The sequence below is a fragment of the Centruroides sculpturatus genome, unplaced genomic scaffold, assembly GCF_000671375.1.
Source record: "Centruroides sculpturatus isolate CEXI.00-Female unplaced genomic scaffold, Cexi_2.0 scaffold359, whole genome shotgun sequence".
NCBI classification, from domain to species: Eukaryota; Metazoa; Arthropoda; class Arachnida; order Scorpiones; family Buthidae; genus Centruroides; species Centruroides sculpturatus.
In genome coordinates this window covers 161,451-179,296 of record NW_019384764.1, presented here as the reverse complement: position 1 = coordinate 179,296, position 17,846 = coordinate 161,451, and the positions used below count along the sequence as shown (strand labels likewise).

The window sequence follows — 17,846 nt, the reverse complement described above, 5'->3', positions numbered from 1 at the left end:
TTACTTTAAATTACGTGTATTTGTTGTTTTAACTTTATTGAAATGAGTATTGTTTAGGGTCTAGGAATGGATTAATTCGCTTTCCCTTGTTTATAATGGGAAAAATTGATTCAGAGTTCCAACAGTTTCCTGGAATGAATTAAATTGAAGTACGAGACACTACAGTGTTACTGTTATTTATAGAACTGGATGTTCCTAATAAGGCCTACCGCAATAACGAAGGACTTTATTGAGAACAATATAAACTTTGGAAAACTGTCATAACAAATTTGTTTTTCCAGAGTTAACTATACCTGCTATAGGAAAGAAAACAGGGAAAGAACTAGATTCCTCTCTGTTGGATATGGCCAAGGAACTGGATTCTGTAGAAAAAAAAAACAAAGTCAGGAAATGTAGTTTGCAGGTTTAACATTCCTTGCAGAACTTTAGGAAACTATTTAAAGACAAGTAGAACAGACATAAGAAAGGGGGGAAAAGTCACTTCCTGTACTGCTGTCGGAAGTACAGGAACAGGAGTTGGTACAACGAATTCTAAGTTTTTCACACATTGGAATCCCTGATTCCCAAAACACATAGCCACTGTATTTTCAAAATCAGCAATATACAAACTCCCTTTAATTAATGAAAATCAAGAATGGGTTCATGATGAATGCATTGATTATCAGCCTGAAGATGTTGGATATTTATTCGCCCAAAAGTACGGCAAAAATTAATAAGCCATTGAATTTCAATAGCGAATTTTATTTTGAACAGTGCTCGTAAATAGGCCTAATTTGAAAATTTTTTAAAAGTCATACTTTCATCTAGTCACTAATCACTGCTATGTATATAATGTGGGCCTTATTTGGGCAACGTATTTTATTAGTTTAGTAAGAAATTACTAATATTTTAAATAATATACAAATTTATAACTACTCAGTGTTCTTTATCATTTGTCTAAGAAACTAATCGATTCATTATAGTTAAATCCTTGAGATGATTTATCACATAAAATGCCCCAATTAAAGCATCTGTAATACTAGATCACTTACAACCTATTAATTTCCATAAAGAGGAAATAATGAATGTAATTTTCTGGATTGAAAAATGTTATATCATTCATTGCATTAATTTATCGCTGAAGTTTACAAGCTTGATTTAATTTTTTCAGAATTAATGTTACAATATTTTTATTTATTATTACGAAAATCAGAGTTCAACTAGTAATTGCCAACCCAATAAACTGTCTCTAAAAGCATTACATTAATATCCATTTAATGCAAAGGAGGATTACAATATCTATTATTATAATGTATCAAAATATGTATAGAAATATAACATCGTAATCCGATAACATAATTCAGATTGGTATATCTAGGGTTACGATAACCAAATTATAAAAAAGAGAATATTAAAGAAAGGCTCTGATTTTAAAAAATAAAACAGTATACAAATTTAAACTTTTTAATGTTTTATTTTATAATGAAAAAGAAAATACAGGCATTGCCCGTCTAAACGTAATCCGTTTCTGAAAATCAAATTGTGGGAGAACGTTAACCAGGAGTTTATTTCTCATTATTTTAAATGGGAAAAAATTATAAATACTTTACACCATTAGCCTGAAATCACCAACCAGTTTCCTAAATCGTAACTAAAACACAATGCAATGCCTGTATAAAAGTTACAAACTATCACATGAAGATATACAATGCTTATGTATGCCTACTGTACTTGATAATCATAAAACGAAGCATTAAGTTTCTTTATGCATTAACATTTACAATCTACAAATCTTCATGCCGTATGGCAAACATAGTATTTACGATACAGCACGTAAATAACACACAGCAATAGAGATTCGTTTTAAAAAATAAAGATAAACAGTTTCCAAATAATTGGTCTCGTCTTTCATGTATGTAACTCCGTTCACGAGATTAAGAAAGGACAGACTGACCGACGGACAGAAGACAGTGGGAATTTACAGGTCTACAATTTTTTCAAATTGCAGGCCAACAAATGTTGTCATTTAATACAAATGTCGTTCTTAAATTCTAAATTTTGCTCTTTTTTATGAAATAATATGAAAATTAAAAAATAAATAAATAAAAGTCTTCAGAAAATCGATTATTTTCCAATCAGCACTTTCCCAGGAAATTAATCGAATTTGTGAAGTAATAAATATATATAAATTAAATATACTTTGTTATACTCATTAAGATCTTATTATTGAATGGAATGAAGAAAGAACTCATTTTCTTGGAATACGTTTCAATAAATTTTATCGGATCGATAACATGTAATTATATCATTAATCTAGCGAAAAGATTTTTTTTTCTTATTTTAAATATGACATTATTTCTTTTTCTTTGAAAAATTTCTTAGTTTTATTAAGAAAAAAAAAAATACTTAAGTTTTTCTGTCTTACATTTCCATTAAAAATAACAGCGATGGTAGATTAAAATTTTAATTAGAAAATATGAGATATTTTTATTCGTATTTAAAAGATTTAATTATTTTAATTTGATGGTTAATTTATTCAAGAAAATTAAAAATTAAAGAGTATAATTATTAAAAATTCAATTTACAGATTTATGAATTAATGTAAGCTTATCACTTCCCGAAGTGATTGATATAAGAGATCGTTTTCAATCACTCTGGGAATGTAATAAAACTATAATTAGAATAAAATTTACTTAAATTATCTTTAAAGGCCGTCTACTTTTCAATTCTCTATCGATTGATTCAATAATCATTTCTTAAGTAAATGATTCATTCACTTTAAATGTTGATTATATAATGTTGTATTACTAAACTATCAACATTAAGAAATAATGGTATTCCCCAGGAGTTAAATAATAATATAAAATTAATAAATATGTTTAGCTTATGAAATTAATTTATTACATAAGCTATATACAGGAAATTCCGCGAAGAAGTGGCAATGTTTTTATAACATGTTCTAGAGGTCTAGGAGATAAAACAACATCCATAAACATAGCTCTTCAAATGCATTGTTTCAATGCTAGACTGGTTTAAAGTTCAGATTAGCTATTTTTATCTCTAACTGTTGGAAAATAGCCTCAATCTTGCTGCCTTCATCTTATTACTTTCAGAACCTTATAATTTTACGGAAATACAGCATTCACTTGCATTTCTTGGTATCTTAGTAGAGCAACATGGATATATGAGATAAAAAAGAAGAATTAAAATACTATAGTTTATAGCCTTAAAAATAATTTTGGAATTGAAATTGTGATATTGAAATGTCAAAAATATATTGGCACGCATCGTTATATCGATATTTTAGTCACATTTCAACCATTACAACTAATTGCGATGACATTGACTGACGTGGCTGTTGTATTTCTGTCTTCGCTGTCTAAATTGGATATGCTAGAGAAAAAATAAGGATCTGTTCTTCTTATTTAGATGACAATGAAAACAAAATAAATGTTATTTTATGCGTCTGTCGTATATTGTAATTGAATTTGAGTCTTCGCCATTTGTCGGAAAAAGCTGATGATTGCCTGATATCCAAAGCTTTGATCATAATCAATGGTACCGCATCGTCAGTCGGAAACTCAAGTTTATAAAATATAAATATTCCATTAAATATTTTAATATTTAATTACTTCCAAATTACTGCAAGAGTTCTCGTCTAGATATCTCAAATTGAATCAGAGTAAATATATATACAGTCAAACCTCGATAAAATACCCCCCTAAATGAGGTTATCCTTGTAGAACGGATCTTCCCAATAACTAATTATAAAGTATAGAACCATTAAGCATTTATGAATTGTTAAATGAACGATTTTTTATATCGCAACGATATGAATTTTCAAACTCACAAACTCAACATTGTATATACATTTCGGTATTATATATAATTCTTATTGTTTGAAGTATTTCACCACACGATTTAGTGTGCCGATTTCAGAAGTAAACAAATGGTATCGGTAAATCGAAGTTTGATTGTAAAATATATATTCAGGCCTTAGCTTACATGTAACTTACAACACAGCATATATACTTGTATTGATATGTACTGTACTATATTTATTCTCTAAACTCAACACTACGATTATTTTTATTATACGGTATTTAAAATATAACATTCACGAACTAATACTATACTCCAGAAAAATAATTAAATAAATAAATATATATATATATTATTAATTCACGATCCTCGTCCTTCCGACCCTTGGAACCCATTTCATGGAGCTCCGGAAGGAGGAGGACCGTGATCACCGATCCAGAAGCTTTTCGACAAAAGTCACTCTAAGAGCTATTGGTAATTACAACAATTTATTTATTATTGATATAACTTTAAGTAAATGTATACATTAAGGCTTAAAATCAATAATTTTCCCCGACAACTTTGGGCGATCAATGTTCCCACGCTCTCCTCATATCTCGGTTTGTGTCTTATAAGTGCTGCTAAGGATTTTTCGAACGAAATCTAATTCTTCTAGATCTAAATCTTAGCAAAATTTTCACTTAAAATTCGAGATACTTTCTGTGATATTTAAATAGCATATTATACAACGAATTTTAATAATAATAATAATAAGTTAAAACATTTTTTCTTTAGTATTTTAAAATAATATTCAATTTGTTTGATTGAGTTACTAATTAATCACACCCACTATTTCTAAAAATAAAATCTTCCATAAAAACTTATCAAAAAAATATAAGAAGCATTTAATTTACTCTCTTGTTTTTATTTTATTAAAATTAATGTCTGATAATTCTTAATATTGTCCTTAAATTCCTTCAATATATTTTAAATTTAGTCTGTCATTATGTCCTTTTTTCATTTTTGACTTTCCACACCGTGGGCACTGAGAGGTCCTTTTTAATCCTACGCATCATAAGTTCGGCCGGGGTAAGGGACATTACATACATGAAGAAAACGTTTCAATTTAGAAAAATAATGTTATTTCTATCAATTTTCATAGCTTATAAGGAAAGACAACGATTAAAATAGTCGATTGAGTGTTAGCAAAGCTTTTAGATTGGAAAAAAATCGAATCATAAGATCAAAGAGATTCGAATAATCAGAATTCATGTTGCTATCTTCGGTATATTTGTAATAGATTTGATTCTGAAAAATTCATCTTATGTGGGAGTAGAAAGTTCATCCCTTCAATATGGACGGTATTTCTCCTTCTAAACATTATATCGACAATTTGTAACAAATTACACATTACAATAAAATTAATGTACATTTTCAGTGACAGGTTATATAGTTACAAAATATCAATATCGTATTTAACGATAATTGTTATGTGTTTTCAAGCATTATTTTAATAAATAAAATTTGTGAGATTAAACGAAATGTATTGTAATATATTTCTTAATGTAATAAAATTTAATGCTTAAAACTTTTTACAAATATTAATATAAAAAGTTTTAAGCTAATGAAACTATTTTTATGTTTTAACATTTTGCTTTATACGTACAGTAATATATTAATATGTAACCGGTTTAAATACCGTTATTCTCTAGGCATTATCACATTCACAGATTTCAAAAATACTAGCCTATCAACAACTTTATTTTACCCAGATACATTTTGAAAATTAAAACATTTCCCTCCTCAGTGGGCTTTCTTTCAAACAAGCCAAACGAAGCACAAACTCTTTTTTGATACTCTTACACAATATTTCAATATTCCAATTGTTTTTTTTTCTATTTCTATAATAAAATCATTTCTTCCTGTGTTCTTTTCTTTAACCATACGCATTCCGCATGGTCATTGCCGTCATTCCGAAATGCATCTGGGTAAAATAAAGTTGTTTGATAGGCTAGTATTTTTGTAATCTGTGGGTGTGATAATTCCTAGAGAATAACGGTGTTTAAACCAGTTACATATTGATAGATTTGTGTTTTTACTGGTTATTTCGCGAGTCAAGATTTCTGTTTCCTTTCGCAAGAAATTCGCTGCAGTTCTTTGATGCAAGAGTAGCTAAGAAAAGATATTATTGCTTATTAATGAAAGAGGAATTCAATTTTTTGGTGCTTAATATAACAATAATTTATTTTCTGTTAAATAAAAGAGAATTTTAAAATTTTTGATAAAAGAAATAAAGTAAAAATGAAGTGGACGCTATAAAATCAAGCGTGTAAAAGTTTGATGAACTTATCTTACTTGTTAGTTCGTGACTGTACTTTTGCCGCGGCTGGGGATATAGAGATTTGATTGTTAATTAAGAAATTTGGTTAGTTCGAAATTCGAAGTGAAAATTCTGTTAAACTGTGATATGCTTGGGTTAACTTGTTCGTTTATTTTACATTGAAGTGCCTCCATGCAATAAGAGAAATAAGAGAACAATAGACAAGAACAACTCTAATCTGGTCAATATGGTTTTGCTTTTATAGTAAAATATTTTCGGGTGTCACCTTACATATGGTCTATCCTTTTTTTCTCTCTTATTTCATAAAATACAGCTGGGTTTCGGGGTTGCAGGATTGGGCTACGAGTAGCAGATTGAGATATTTGTACGACTCTAGCTACGACTTATTACTTTTTCAGCCACTTTAAAAGTAATTTGGACTACATTTCAAGAAATTCTATTTTACTTTTTATAAAATCTATCTGGTGACCTGTGAGGTTTTCACCGGGCACATGCTATTTACCTATACAGTATATTAGTATTATTATTAATTAACGAAAATAGCCTTCTGTATACGTTGCTTAATAAATTACATCAGTTATATAGCATTTGGCATATTGTACAGAAATATGAAAATCTCGGACAATTCGAAATTCGATAATTCGAAATCGCGAATATTTCGTCCCCTGAATTTCGAACTAACGAGGATTTCCTATAGTAACATTCATAACACATACGCGAATTATGCTGCTTTGTATCTTGGACGCTCCGTAACTCAAAAACTGTCCAGTTTTTGGCTTTGTGCCTACGAAAACTTCTGATCAAGACTACTAACACTATGAAATATCAAAGATTCAATCAAATCTACCAAGATCCATTCTTGGTTTTTTATTATAAATTTTAAAATATAATTTAAAAAATCACGTGATTTCCACGAAGTTAGTTAGGGGATCTCTAGCCCCTAAGCTTTCCCTATCTGGTCTCGAATTTCATCTAGTCTATCTAACTCTGTTCTCGAGATTAAGGAAGGACATACAGACAATAGTGGGAATTTATAGGNATAAAATTACATTAATCATACATTAATTTGGTTAAACAAAATAATTATTTATATTTTGATTTAATTTTCTTTTATTGAGAACACTGGTGATCAGCAAATTCCTGTAGTTTAGTATCGTTAACGTTATTTTTAATCTTTTCTAATTCAGTTTTTAATCTTTAAGAAACAATTTTTAATTCATTTCTTTCCTTATATAAAACGAACAATTATTTATTGTGACATCATCATAACGCCAAACTCCAAATTTTTAGATCTCGATGAACAATGCTTTTGATTTTAGTAGTGTCTTGTCCCTGTATATCATACTTTTCCTATTAAGAATAGAATCATGCCGGTCATTTATATAACTGTTCTGGAGAAAATTTTTTGAATTGAAATAACGTGACTTCCGGTCTAAGTTCGTATTTAGTTAATGCGGCCTCAAGATCCTAAGCTTTCCCTATCTGGTCTCGAATTTCATCTAGTCTATCTAACTCTGTTCTCGAGATTAAGGAAGGACATACAGACAATAGTGGGAATTTATAGGTGTGCAATTTTAAAATTGCAGACCAATATTCTTTATGAGGCATAATAAATACATTAGCAGAAATTGAAGGCGAACATCGTGAGATGGATCAATTTTAACCATACTTGGTGATAATGTTAAGAGGTATGATAAAGAATAAATCTTCAGCAGCACTTAGTTTATGAAAACAACCTTATTTATCTGTGTGACACATGAGTAAATGTTATATTTTTAAGATTTATTATTATTAGTTTTATCAATACAAAATTTTAAAAACGTTACTTTAGTTCTTCCGTACAATATATAAGGTATAAACACAGCTAGAATATACCAGAATTACTTTATACAGTAGGTCAGTGGCGCATCCACAGAGGAGCCAAGGGGCTTTGGCACTCCTCTGGCAAAGTTTTTTCTTAAGTAAAAATTTATTTATTTATTTATATTATTGTTGGATTAATGAGGAAAGGAATATTGTCTACGAGGGCATAGCTAGATCGATTATAGCAGGGATGGACCTAGCAAATTTTGAGATGGCATTACTGGAAGTGCCTCAGAGAAAGAAGATTTAGGCCTTCTCCTAGAAAATTTTTGAAATACGATATAATACTTTATCACTAAACACCTTTGGTTACTGAGAAACATTTATTTGCTTAAACTATACAGCCTAATGTACAGGCTGTCCTCAAGTGACTGATTTTTGGAACATCAGTTAAAAACAGTTCTAAAATAGAATACATTATGTATAGAATATAGAACATTAAACTTTAAATATTACACTAAACACTTAACAGCCAAAGGTGTTTAATGATTAATTATTCTTTCTGCTGAGAATGGGTTCGGTTTTTATGATATAATATTATATTAAATAACGCGTGTACAAAATGCTGTAAAAATATTCGAAATTTAAATATTAAAAAATCATTATTTATATTTTTTAGATAAATTTATAAATAGAATTTCGTCATTTGGAACAATCAACAAGGATGGTTGAGCCACCTTGGCCCTCTCTAGCTACGGGCCTGGTCGTCTATTAAGAATATCCATTAAATCGAATGTATTTTAAACAAATATATAAGTCTACATAATAATAACAAATTTACAATGTACAGGATTTATTAAAGTGTGTGAATAAAGTATGAATAAAATGAATAAAATATTATTGTAATGTATATTGAATAATTTAAGCACGCCAGTAAAACATCTGTTAAAAATATAAAAATAAATTCACGACAGGAAATAAACTTCATTTTAATTAAATACGTCAAAAAACTATACAATGTAACTAATAGAATGTTTCCACTCCACTAATGTTAATTCATTGACTCAACCTTTTAGAGTACTCTATTCACGAATAAAAAAGTTTTAAATTTCTTTTTTAGAATAGAAATTTTATGTCCGTTAAATTGGGATCTTTTAAACTGAGACCCTACTGTACACGTATTTCTCTGAATTGAGAGTGTGGAAAGATTATTAGGTTACATGAAGAGGAATTTCATTCCAAGAAATTCTTTGCCGCCAAATTGCAGGGAAGTTTCGACAGCGCTTTGTTGCTAGTGCCAGCTAATGAAAGAAGAGTCTGCTTTCCATCATCAGTTTCTGGACCCACATGACAAACAGACGAGTGGTAAAATAATTAGATTCGATGAATGAAATTATGAGAAGAATATTAACTGCTATATAAATAAGAAATTCTGTAGTTTCCCTTGTGCATTCCTAGTAGGATTAAAAGTGTTTATTTCATATGTCACATTGACCTATCGTCATGAATGTTTTTAGAAGTTCTATGACAAGTTTAACTAGAAAGAGAAGTGAAATAGTGTTCGGTAATGAAAACCATTTCTTTATGGGGTGTAATGAAAGACGAATTAAAATTAGAAGACACCCAAGAGAGCGAGCAAGTGAACACTGTATACATTGCACATCCCAGCATTATGACATACGATATGAATACCAACTCAAGATTTTTTATTGTATTCGTGAAGGCTCATTTACTGTCCAGTATTATGTCAGTATTATAATCCAGTTATTTACTATTTTTTGACAAACATAAACAATGCATTGATTCAACAAGGCAAGGCAATGCATACTCACCTAGCCAACCTCACTAGACATTCTCTTCGGAATATAAATGTCCTTCCATGACCTGTTAGATCATTAGACATGTTTTCTATTGAGCACGTATGGGTCATGATTGGATAACAACTACATCAATTGACTTTTCTAGAACATAATTTATAACAGAATCAGGGCTTGTACTCAAACACAAGATAGTCACACTCGATTTTAATCAGCTAATGTCACACAGTGTCCATCCTATATTCTAAATAAATTTTTTTTTCTATCAATTTACATAAACATTCTATAAACTCACAAAATTTCAACACGAATAGATAATTTTTCAAGTTGTTCCACTTTCATTTTTCGCCAGTGTATTTTTACTTCTTTCACTATATAATTTACTGTAATTAATTATAATTTAATAAAATCTTATATGGACAAGGGTATATTATTAAAGGTATGATAAGTGTAAAATTCTTTGCATTATAATTCAAAATAATGAAAATTGAACAGAAAAAGTTATTTATTTAAACAGGAATTTGTGATTATATAAAATATTTTATAACAAAAATCGAAAATTATATTTTTCATATGAATATAGGCTATATACATCAGTAAACATTCGATAAAAACTTTCAATCTCTTCAATTGAAAATAATGTTAAATTCCATTTTTTTTTTAAATTTTATAACAAAAATTAATTAAATTTTAACTCATTTAATAAACAAACCAATAAATCACGTTGTTTATCAAAATAAATTCTAATCGATAAATTCTTGTTATTTAAATATGCAAATATATTAAAAACTTTCGTAAAATGAAAAATTATTAATTGTTTAACAGATATTCAATTTTATTCAGTTAATTGTAATTCTATTAAAACTATAATTTTAATTAATTTTTAACTAAAATACGAATATTTAATTATTATATAAAGTAGACGATTACTCAACAACATCAAATAAGTAGTATTTTATATGATTTATTTTACGTTATCACCTGAAAAATAACCTGATATAACCTATATATATATATATATATATAATATTCGTGTTATAATTTTATCTTTAATATACTATGCAAAAACTCCAATTTAAATTATAAATTATTTGGAGAGAAGTATTTTATATTATGTAAAATTAAGCATTAGAGTCATTCCCCGGAAAGCTTTCATAAACTATAAGATAATTAAGATTGTGGGCCATTTAACGTAATTAGTAGAATATTCAAGTAGCGTATACGATTATGAGTTTTTACACATCTTGCATTAAAAGTAAAGAGAAGATCTAACTGCCAGTTGTCACGATACATTAATCAGGTCACGGCTAAAGAACAATATTTAATTGCTATAAAAATATTGTAAATTTTTATTAAATATTTTTTTTTAAATAAAGAATTTTAAATCCTTACTTATTTCGGAATTTAAAACTATAATTTTAATTATTTTTACTTTAAAAAAAATGAAAATATAACGTATGGATGAATCGAGTTTTCATTTAAAAAAAAGAGGCATGTTGCCAAATTAATATAACTATTAAGAACAAATATAACATGAAATAAATTTATAAGGCTTTTACTTATTACTTCAATGCATAAATTTTTGATTTTAGGAAGTACACACAGGCATATTTTTAGATTTTTATGCCTAATAATGCCATTAGCATGATAATTCACTTCCACGAATCATAACAATAAAAATCTTTAACATAAAAATTTTTTAGGAATAAATGAATAGAAGTAATTTATCATTAAAATTAAATGTATATACATAAATTAAAGATGAATTATTTGATGTAATATTTTCAAAATTCAATTTTCGTAATTTGAAATCCTATTTAAATAAATTGTGAAATTTATTTAGCTGACTTCAATAACACCTCGACACACTAACCCAAGTAGATCTAGTTATTACGAAGTTGATAAGAAAATTTTATATAGAGTAGCCTATTTACAATTGATTTCAATATGAAAAATCTATTAGAAACTTTTAATATTATTATAATCCCCAAATTTCTTCTATACATGAAAAAATATCTATTCGTAAGCAAATCTCAATCATTCTTTCTTACACTATTTCAGAACACGATATTGAAGAAGAGGGGTTCTTCCATACAAGTGTAACGTCAACAGCATTCTCATAAAGCTGCTTTTGTCTTGATGTAATTTGATCAAGCTACATCACGTAGGGAATGCAATCTTTTAATCACAGCGGGTAACCATTTATTTATCTAATAATACCTGACTATCAAGGTCAAAATTTGATACCTTTTTTTTTTTAATTCTTTCCATTGATGTCCCTAAATCATTATTAACATGATATAGTCGATTCATTTCTTAAAAAATTGAAGCTTTCAATTTAGATATAATTACTCTTTAAAAAAAAACTATTTTGTGGAGGTAAAAAACTAACTCGTATTAAAAAAAACTATCACAAAATTATAAAATGTTCCTGTAACGGTCAATAATAGCTATAATGATGTTAAATTATTTGCTGTTCACTTGTACCCATTAAATATACACTAATGGAAGTTCTGTTGTAGAGCAAGTAATTCATTGATGTTAATAGTAATTACACTTTACAAAACTTTTGTTATGAACTAAGCTTACTATTAAGTTTATATAACATTCTATAAATCAAAAATTATTAATATTTTCAGTTTGTTATCTTTAAAATTCTATAAAAGGTTAATATTTTTTGCACAGTAATTAGTATTTTATGTAACATAAGATTAGGCTAATTGTAACAAATTATACAAAAAATAAAAAGTTTATTTTAATTAACTTTTAAATGTACTTGATAAAGAATTTAATTTAATTCCAGAAATAGATAATTTGGAAATTAAATTATAAAATAATTAATTAATAAAATTTAAAAATGATGATGGTAAATATAATGTCTGCTATTCTCCTTCTAGCAACTTTTAAAATGTTTATTTTAAATTAATTTCTATTTAAAACACTCTTTTAGAAGATTTACGTGAAACTTTAATAGACATTTAAATATAATAAAATTACCGTTTTATAAAACATGCAGGACATTCTATCTTCATCATCAGCATTGGGGCAATCAACAAATCCATCGCATATTACACGATTATCCACGCAGATATAACGTCCATTTTTATTCGGTTTCGGACATGGAATTTTCTGCATTCCGTCTGGAGCGGGTGGGCACTCTGTTACATAAATCATATATAAATTATATAGTTTTAATTTTTATTATAGGAACTAATCTAGTTTCTGTAAACAGAAAGTAATCGTTTATTTCTTTTATATATTAATCGCATGAATTATTAATGGAGATATCAAATTTTCCAAACAGGAGATTTATAAATTTATAATTATCCTTCTATCTAGAGAAAATATGACGTCGCGACTCCCGCTGTATGATTGATTATCAATCCCTTTTACGTCACAGTATTTTTAAAAATAAACCAATAGCGCTCAAATTTTAGTTTAATATAAAATTATAGAATTACTAAAACGTCAACGGTTAGTAAAATTATAAATAACATATTTTTAAATGAAGAAGTATAAATAATTTTTGAAAATTTCAAACAAACGCTATAAGTTTATTTGTATCACTAAATATTTCAAAATGGCTTTATAATACATTTCAAAATATAATTCGCATGCGTGATTGGCTATTTTCAAAATTGAAACTGACATCTTAAGCGATTTCGAATCTGATTTGCTATCATTCAAAAGTATGTTTGCCGTTTATTGGTTAATAAATGGTAATATACTTTAAAATCCATTTGACCTTTTGAAAGATGGCAAATTAGCTTTGGAATTACTTCTACTGTATCAATTTAGTTTTTAAAAATAGCCAATTACGCTGGAGAATTTATAAATGACGTAAATTTTATTTTTTATTTAAAATATCTAATAATTTTCGAATTTTTTAAAATCAAAAATTGAGTATAATAAAGGGAAAGAAAGTGTATTGTAAAAACATTTGACGTAGATAACAACGCACATTCGCTTTAAAGAAATAAAACATATTCTAATAATAGATGAATGGGATTTAAATATTCATTTAAATCCCATTTCGGTCGTAAAAAGAGTAAATTTGCATCTGTTGCGAAGAAACATTAAAAAAAAATGACTAGTAAAAGGAAGTATAAAGTAAGAACTGTTGCCACACTCATTTAAATAGAACTGGCTATAAAATTCTAACCCATTGATATCATATAGAGGTAAGGCCCCATAACGAAGGGCGTGGTTGAAACAGAGTTGAAGTTGTGCCAAATTTAACATAAATTAGCACTATTCTTAACTATTAATATTAATTTTTATTCTTAATTAAGATACAGTGAATAATTTATGGAAACATCTACCAGATATAAAAAAGCAGGTGTTCCCATCGTCCATTATAAAAAGACTTGTGCGTGGGAGTAAAGATAAAGATAAATTTTCTCAGAAACTAGAAAGGAAATTAATGTGGGCGGAATTTGTTTTGGNGATCCAGAAGCTTTTCGACAAAAGTCACTCTAAGAGCTATTGGTAATTACAACAATTTATTTATTATTGATATAACTTTAAGTAAATGTATACATTAAGGCTTAAAATCAATAATTTTCCCCGACAACTTTGGGCGATCAATGTTCCCACGCTCTCCTCATATCTCGGTTTGTGTCTTATAAGTGCTGCTAAGGATTTTTCGAACGAAATCTAATTCTTCTAGATCTAAATCTTAGCAAAATTTTCACTTAAAATTCGAGATACTTTCTGTGATATTTAAATAGCATATTATACAACGAATTTTAATAATAATAATAATAAGGTTAAACATTTTTTCTTTAGTATTTTAAAATAATATTCAGTTTGTATGATTGAGTTACTAATTAATCACACCCACTATTTCTAAAAATAAAATCTTCCATAAAAACTTATCAAAAAATATAAGAAGCATTTAATTTACTCTCTTGTTTTTATTTTATTAAAATTAATGTCTGATAATTCTTAATATTGTCCTTAAATTCCTTCAATATATTTTAAATTTAGTCTGTCATTATGTCCTTTTTTCATTTTTGACTTTCCACACCGTGGGCACTGAGAGGTCCTTTTTAATCCTACGCATCATAAGTTCGGCCGGGGTAAGGGACATTACATACATGAAGAAAACGTTTCAATTTAGAAAAATAATGTTATTTCTATCAATTTTCATAGCTTATAAGGAAAGACAACGATTAAAATAGTCGATTGAGTGTTAGCAAAGCTTTTAGATTGGAAAAAAATCGAATCATAAGATCAAAGAGATTCGAATAATCAGAATTCATGTTGCTATCTTCGGTATATTTGTAATAGATTTGATTCTGAAAAATTCATCTTATGTGGGAGTAGAAAGTTCATCCCTTCAATATGGACGGTATTTCTCCTTCTAAACATTATATCGACAATTTGTAACAAATTACACATTACAATAAAATTAATGTACATTTTCAGTGACAGGTTATATAGTTACAAAATATCAATATCGTATTTAACGATAATTGTTATGTGTTTTCAAGCATTATTTTAATAAATAAAATTTGTGAGATTAAACGAAATGTATTGTAATATATTTCTTAATGTAATAAAATTTAATGCTTAAAACTTTTTACAAATATTAATATAAAAAGTTTTAAGCTAATGAAACTATTTTTATGTTTTAACATTTTGCTTTATACGTACAGTAATATATTAATATGTAACCGGTTTAAATACCGTTATTCTCTAGGCATTATCACATTCACAGATTTCAAAAATACTAGCCTATCAACAACTTTATTTTACCCAGATACATTTTGAAAATTAAAACATTTCCCTCCTCAGTGGGCTTTCTTTCAAACAAGCCAAACGAAGCACAAACTCTTTTTTGATACTCTTACACAATATTTCAATATTCCAATTGTTTTTTTTTCTATTTCTATAATAAAATCATTTCTTCCTGTGTTCTTTTCTTTAACCATACGCATTCCGCATGGTCATTGCCGTCATTCCGAAATGCATCTGGGTAAAATAAAGTTGTTTGATAGGCTAGTATTTTTGTAATCTGTGGGTGTGATAATTCCTAGAGAATAACGGTGTTTAAACCAGTTACATATTGATAGATTTGTGTTTTTACTGGTTATTTCGCGAGTCAAGATTTCTGTTTCCTTTCGCAAGAAATTCGCTGCAGTTCTTTGATGCAAGAGTAGCTAAGAAAAGATATTATTGCTTATTAATGAAAGAGGAATTCAATTTTTTGGTGCTTAATATAACAATAATTTATTTTCTGTTAAATAAAAGAGAATTTTAAAATTTTTGATAAAAGAAATAAAGTAAAAATGAAGTGGACGCTATAAAATCAAGCGTGTAAAAGTTTGATGAACTTATCTTACTTGTTAGTTCGTGACTGTACTTTTGCCGCGGCTGGGGATATAGAGATTTGATTGTTAATTAAGAAATTTGGTTAGTTCGAAATTCGAAGTGAAAATTCTGTTAAACTGTGATATGCTTGGGTTAACTTGTTCGTTTATTTTACATTGAAGTGCCTCCATGCAATAAGAGAAATAAGAGAACAATAGACAAGAACAACTCTAATCTGGTCAATATGGTTTTGCTTTTATAGTAAAATATTTTCGGGTGTCACCTTACATATGGACTATCCTTTTTTTCTCTCTTATTTCATAAAATACAGCTGGGTTTCGGGGTTGCAGGATTGGGCTACGAGTAGCAGATTGAGATATTTGTACGACTCTAGCTACGACTTATTACTTTTTCAGCCACTTTAAAAGTAATTTGGACTACATTTCAAGAAATTCTATTTTACTTTTTATAAAATCTATCTGGTGACCTGTGAGGTTTTCACCGGGCACATGCTATTTACCTATACAGTATATTAGTATTATTATTAATTAACGAAAATAGCCTTCTGTATACGTTGCTTAATAAATTACATCAGTTATATAGCATTTGGCATATTGTACAGAAATATGAAAATCTCGGACAATTCGAAATTCGATAATTCGAAATCGCGAATATTTCGTCCCCTGAATTTCGAACTAACGAGGATTTCCTATAGTAACATTCATAACACATACGCGAATTATGCTGCTTTGTATCTTGGAAGCTCTGTAACTCAAAAACTGTCCAGTTTTTGGCTTTGTGCCTACGAAAACTTCTGATCAAGACTACTAACACTATGAAATATCAAAGATTCAATCAAATCTACCAAGATCCATTCTTGGTTTTTTATTATAAATTTTAAAATATAATATGGAATTAATGAATTTATTTTATTTAAAATAAATAAATTTCTCTGATGTGCAACGATTAAAGAATTTCATTTTACAATGGCAATAGAGTTATTTTAAATCAATTAATTCTGAAATTTAACGATTGATGGCACAATTTACATAAATGAGTGTTTAAATAAACTACTAATGTGAAAAACTTAAATATATTTTATTATTTTTTGTTTATTCATTCGCAAAATTTAAGAGTATATTAGTTATTCAACTAGTCGAAGACGTTGATATTAATACATTATTAATAAATTACCTTAATTTAATTAAACAAGTCTATATTAAATCTTATAAACTATTTTATCAATTTCAACTTAATTAAATATGATTATAGAACACCTCTTATTATCTAGGATTATAAAGGATTAATCATTTTCCACATTACATTTAAATCGATATTTTCATTAATTTCATTTAGATACGAAACTACAACTAAATTATACAACGTCGATATTTTAAATTTGAAAAAGTACACACGCATTTTTTTATTCTTGCTTTTTTTTAAAAAAAAAAGAGAAGAAAACTTTGTCTACATTTAATTATATATTTTTTTATTATTTAAAAAAAATAATCCANTTCCTATCCTATCTAATAGCTCAAAATTCAACAGTAAAAACCAAAAAAACAATTTCTCTTATATTACATTAAACTATGAATAATAAAAGATATTAAATTTTAAAATTTGTATTAAAATAAATAAATTTCTCTGATGTGCAACGATTAAAGAATTTCATTTTACAATGGCAATAGAGTTATTTTAAATCAATTAATTCTGAAATTTAACGATTGATGGTACAATTTACATAAATGAGTGTTTAAATAAACTACTAATGTGAAAAACTTAAATATATT

The 17,846-nt window shown here is 27.5% G+C and overlaps 1 protein-coding gene and 1 long non-coding RNA gene across 5 annotated transcripts in view; one reads left to right on the top strand and one right to left on the bottom strand.

Moving 5' to 3' along the window:
- LOC111628881 overlaps positions 1-17,846 on the bottom strand; it is a 32,749-nt gene that overhangs the window by 1,159 nt on the left and 13,744 nt on the right. For all 3 annotated transcript variants that reach the window (XM_023372740.1, XM_023372741.1, XM_023372742.1), the window contains one exon: positions 12,739-12,899. In XM_023372740.1, the coding sequence (XP_023228508.1) occupies positions 12,739-12,899 (161 nt within the window). The remainder of the gene's footprint in view (positions 1-12,738; positions 12,900-17,846) is intronic.
- The window catches only part of LOC111628882, a 30,515-nt gene that overhangs the window by 1,025 nt on the left and 11,644 nt on the right, over positions 1-17,846 (top strand). The gene's annotated exons all lie outside the window — the stretch shown is intronic.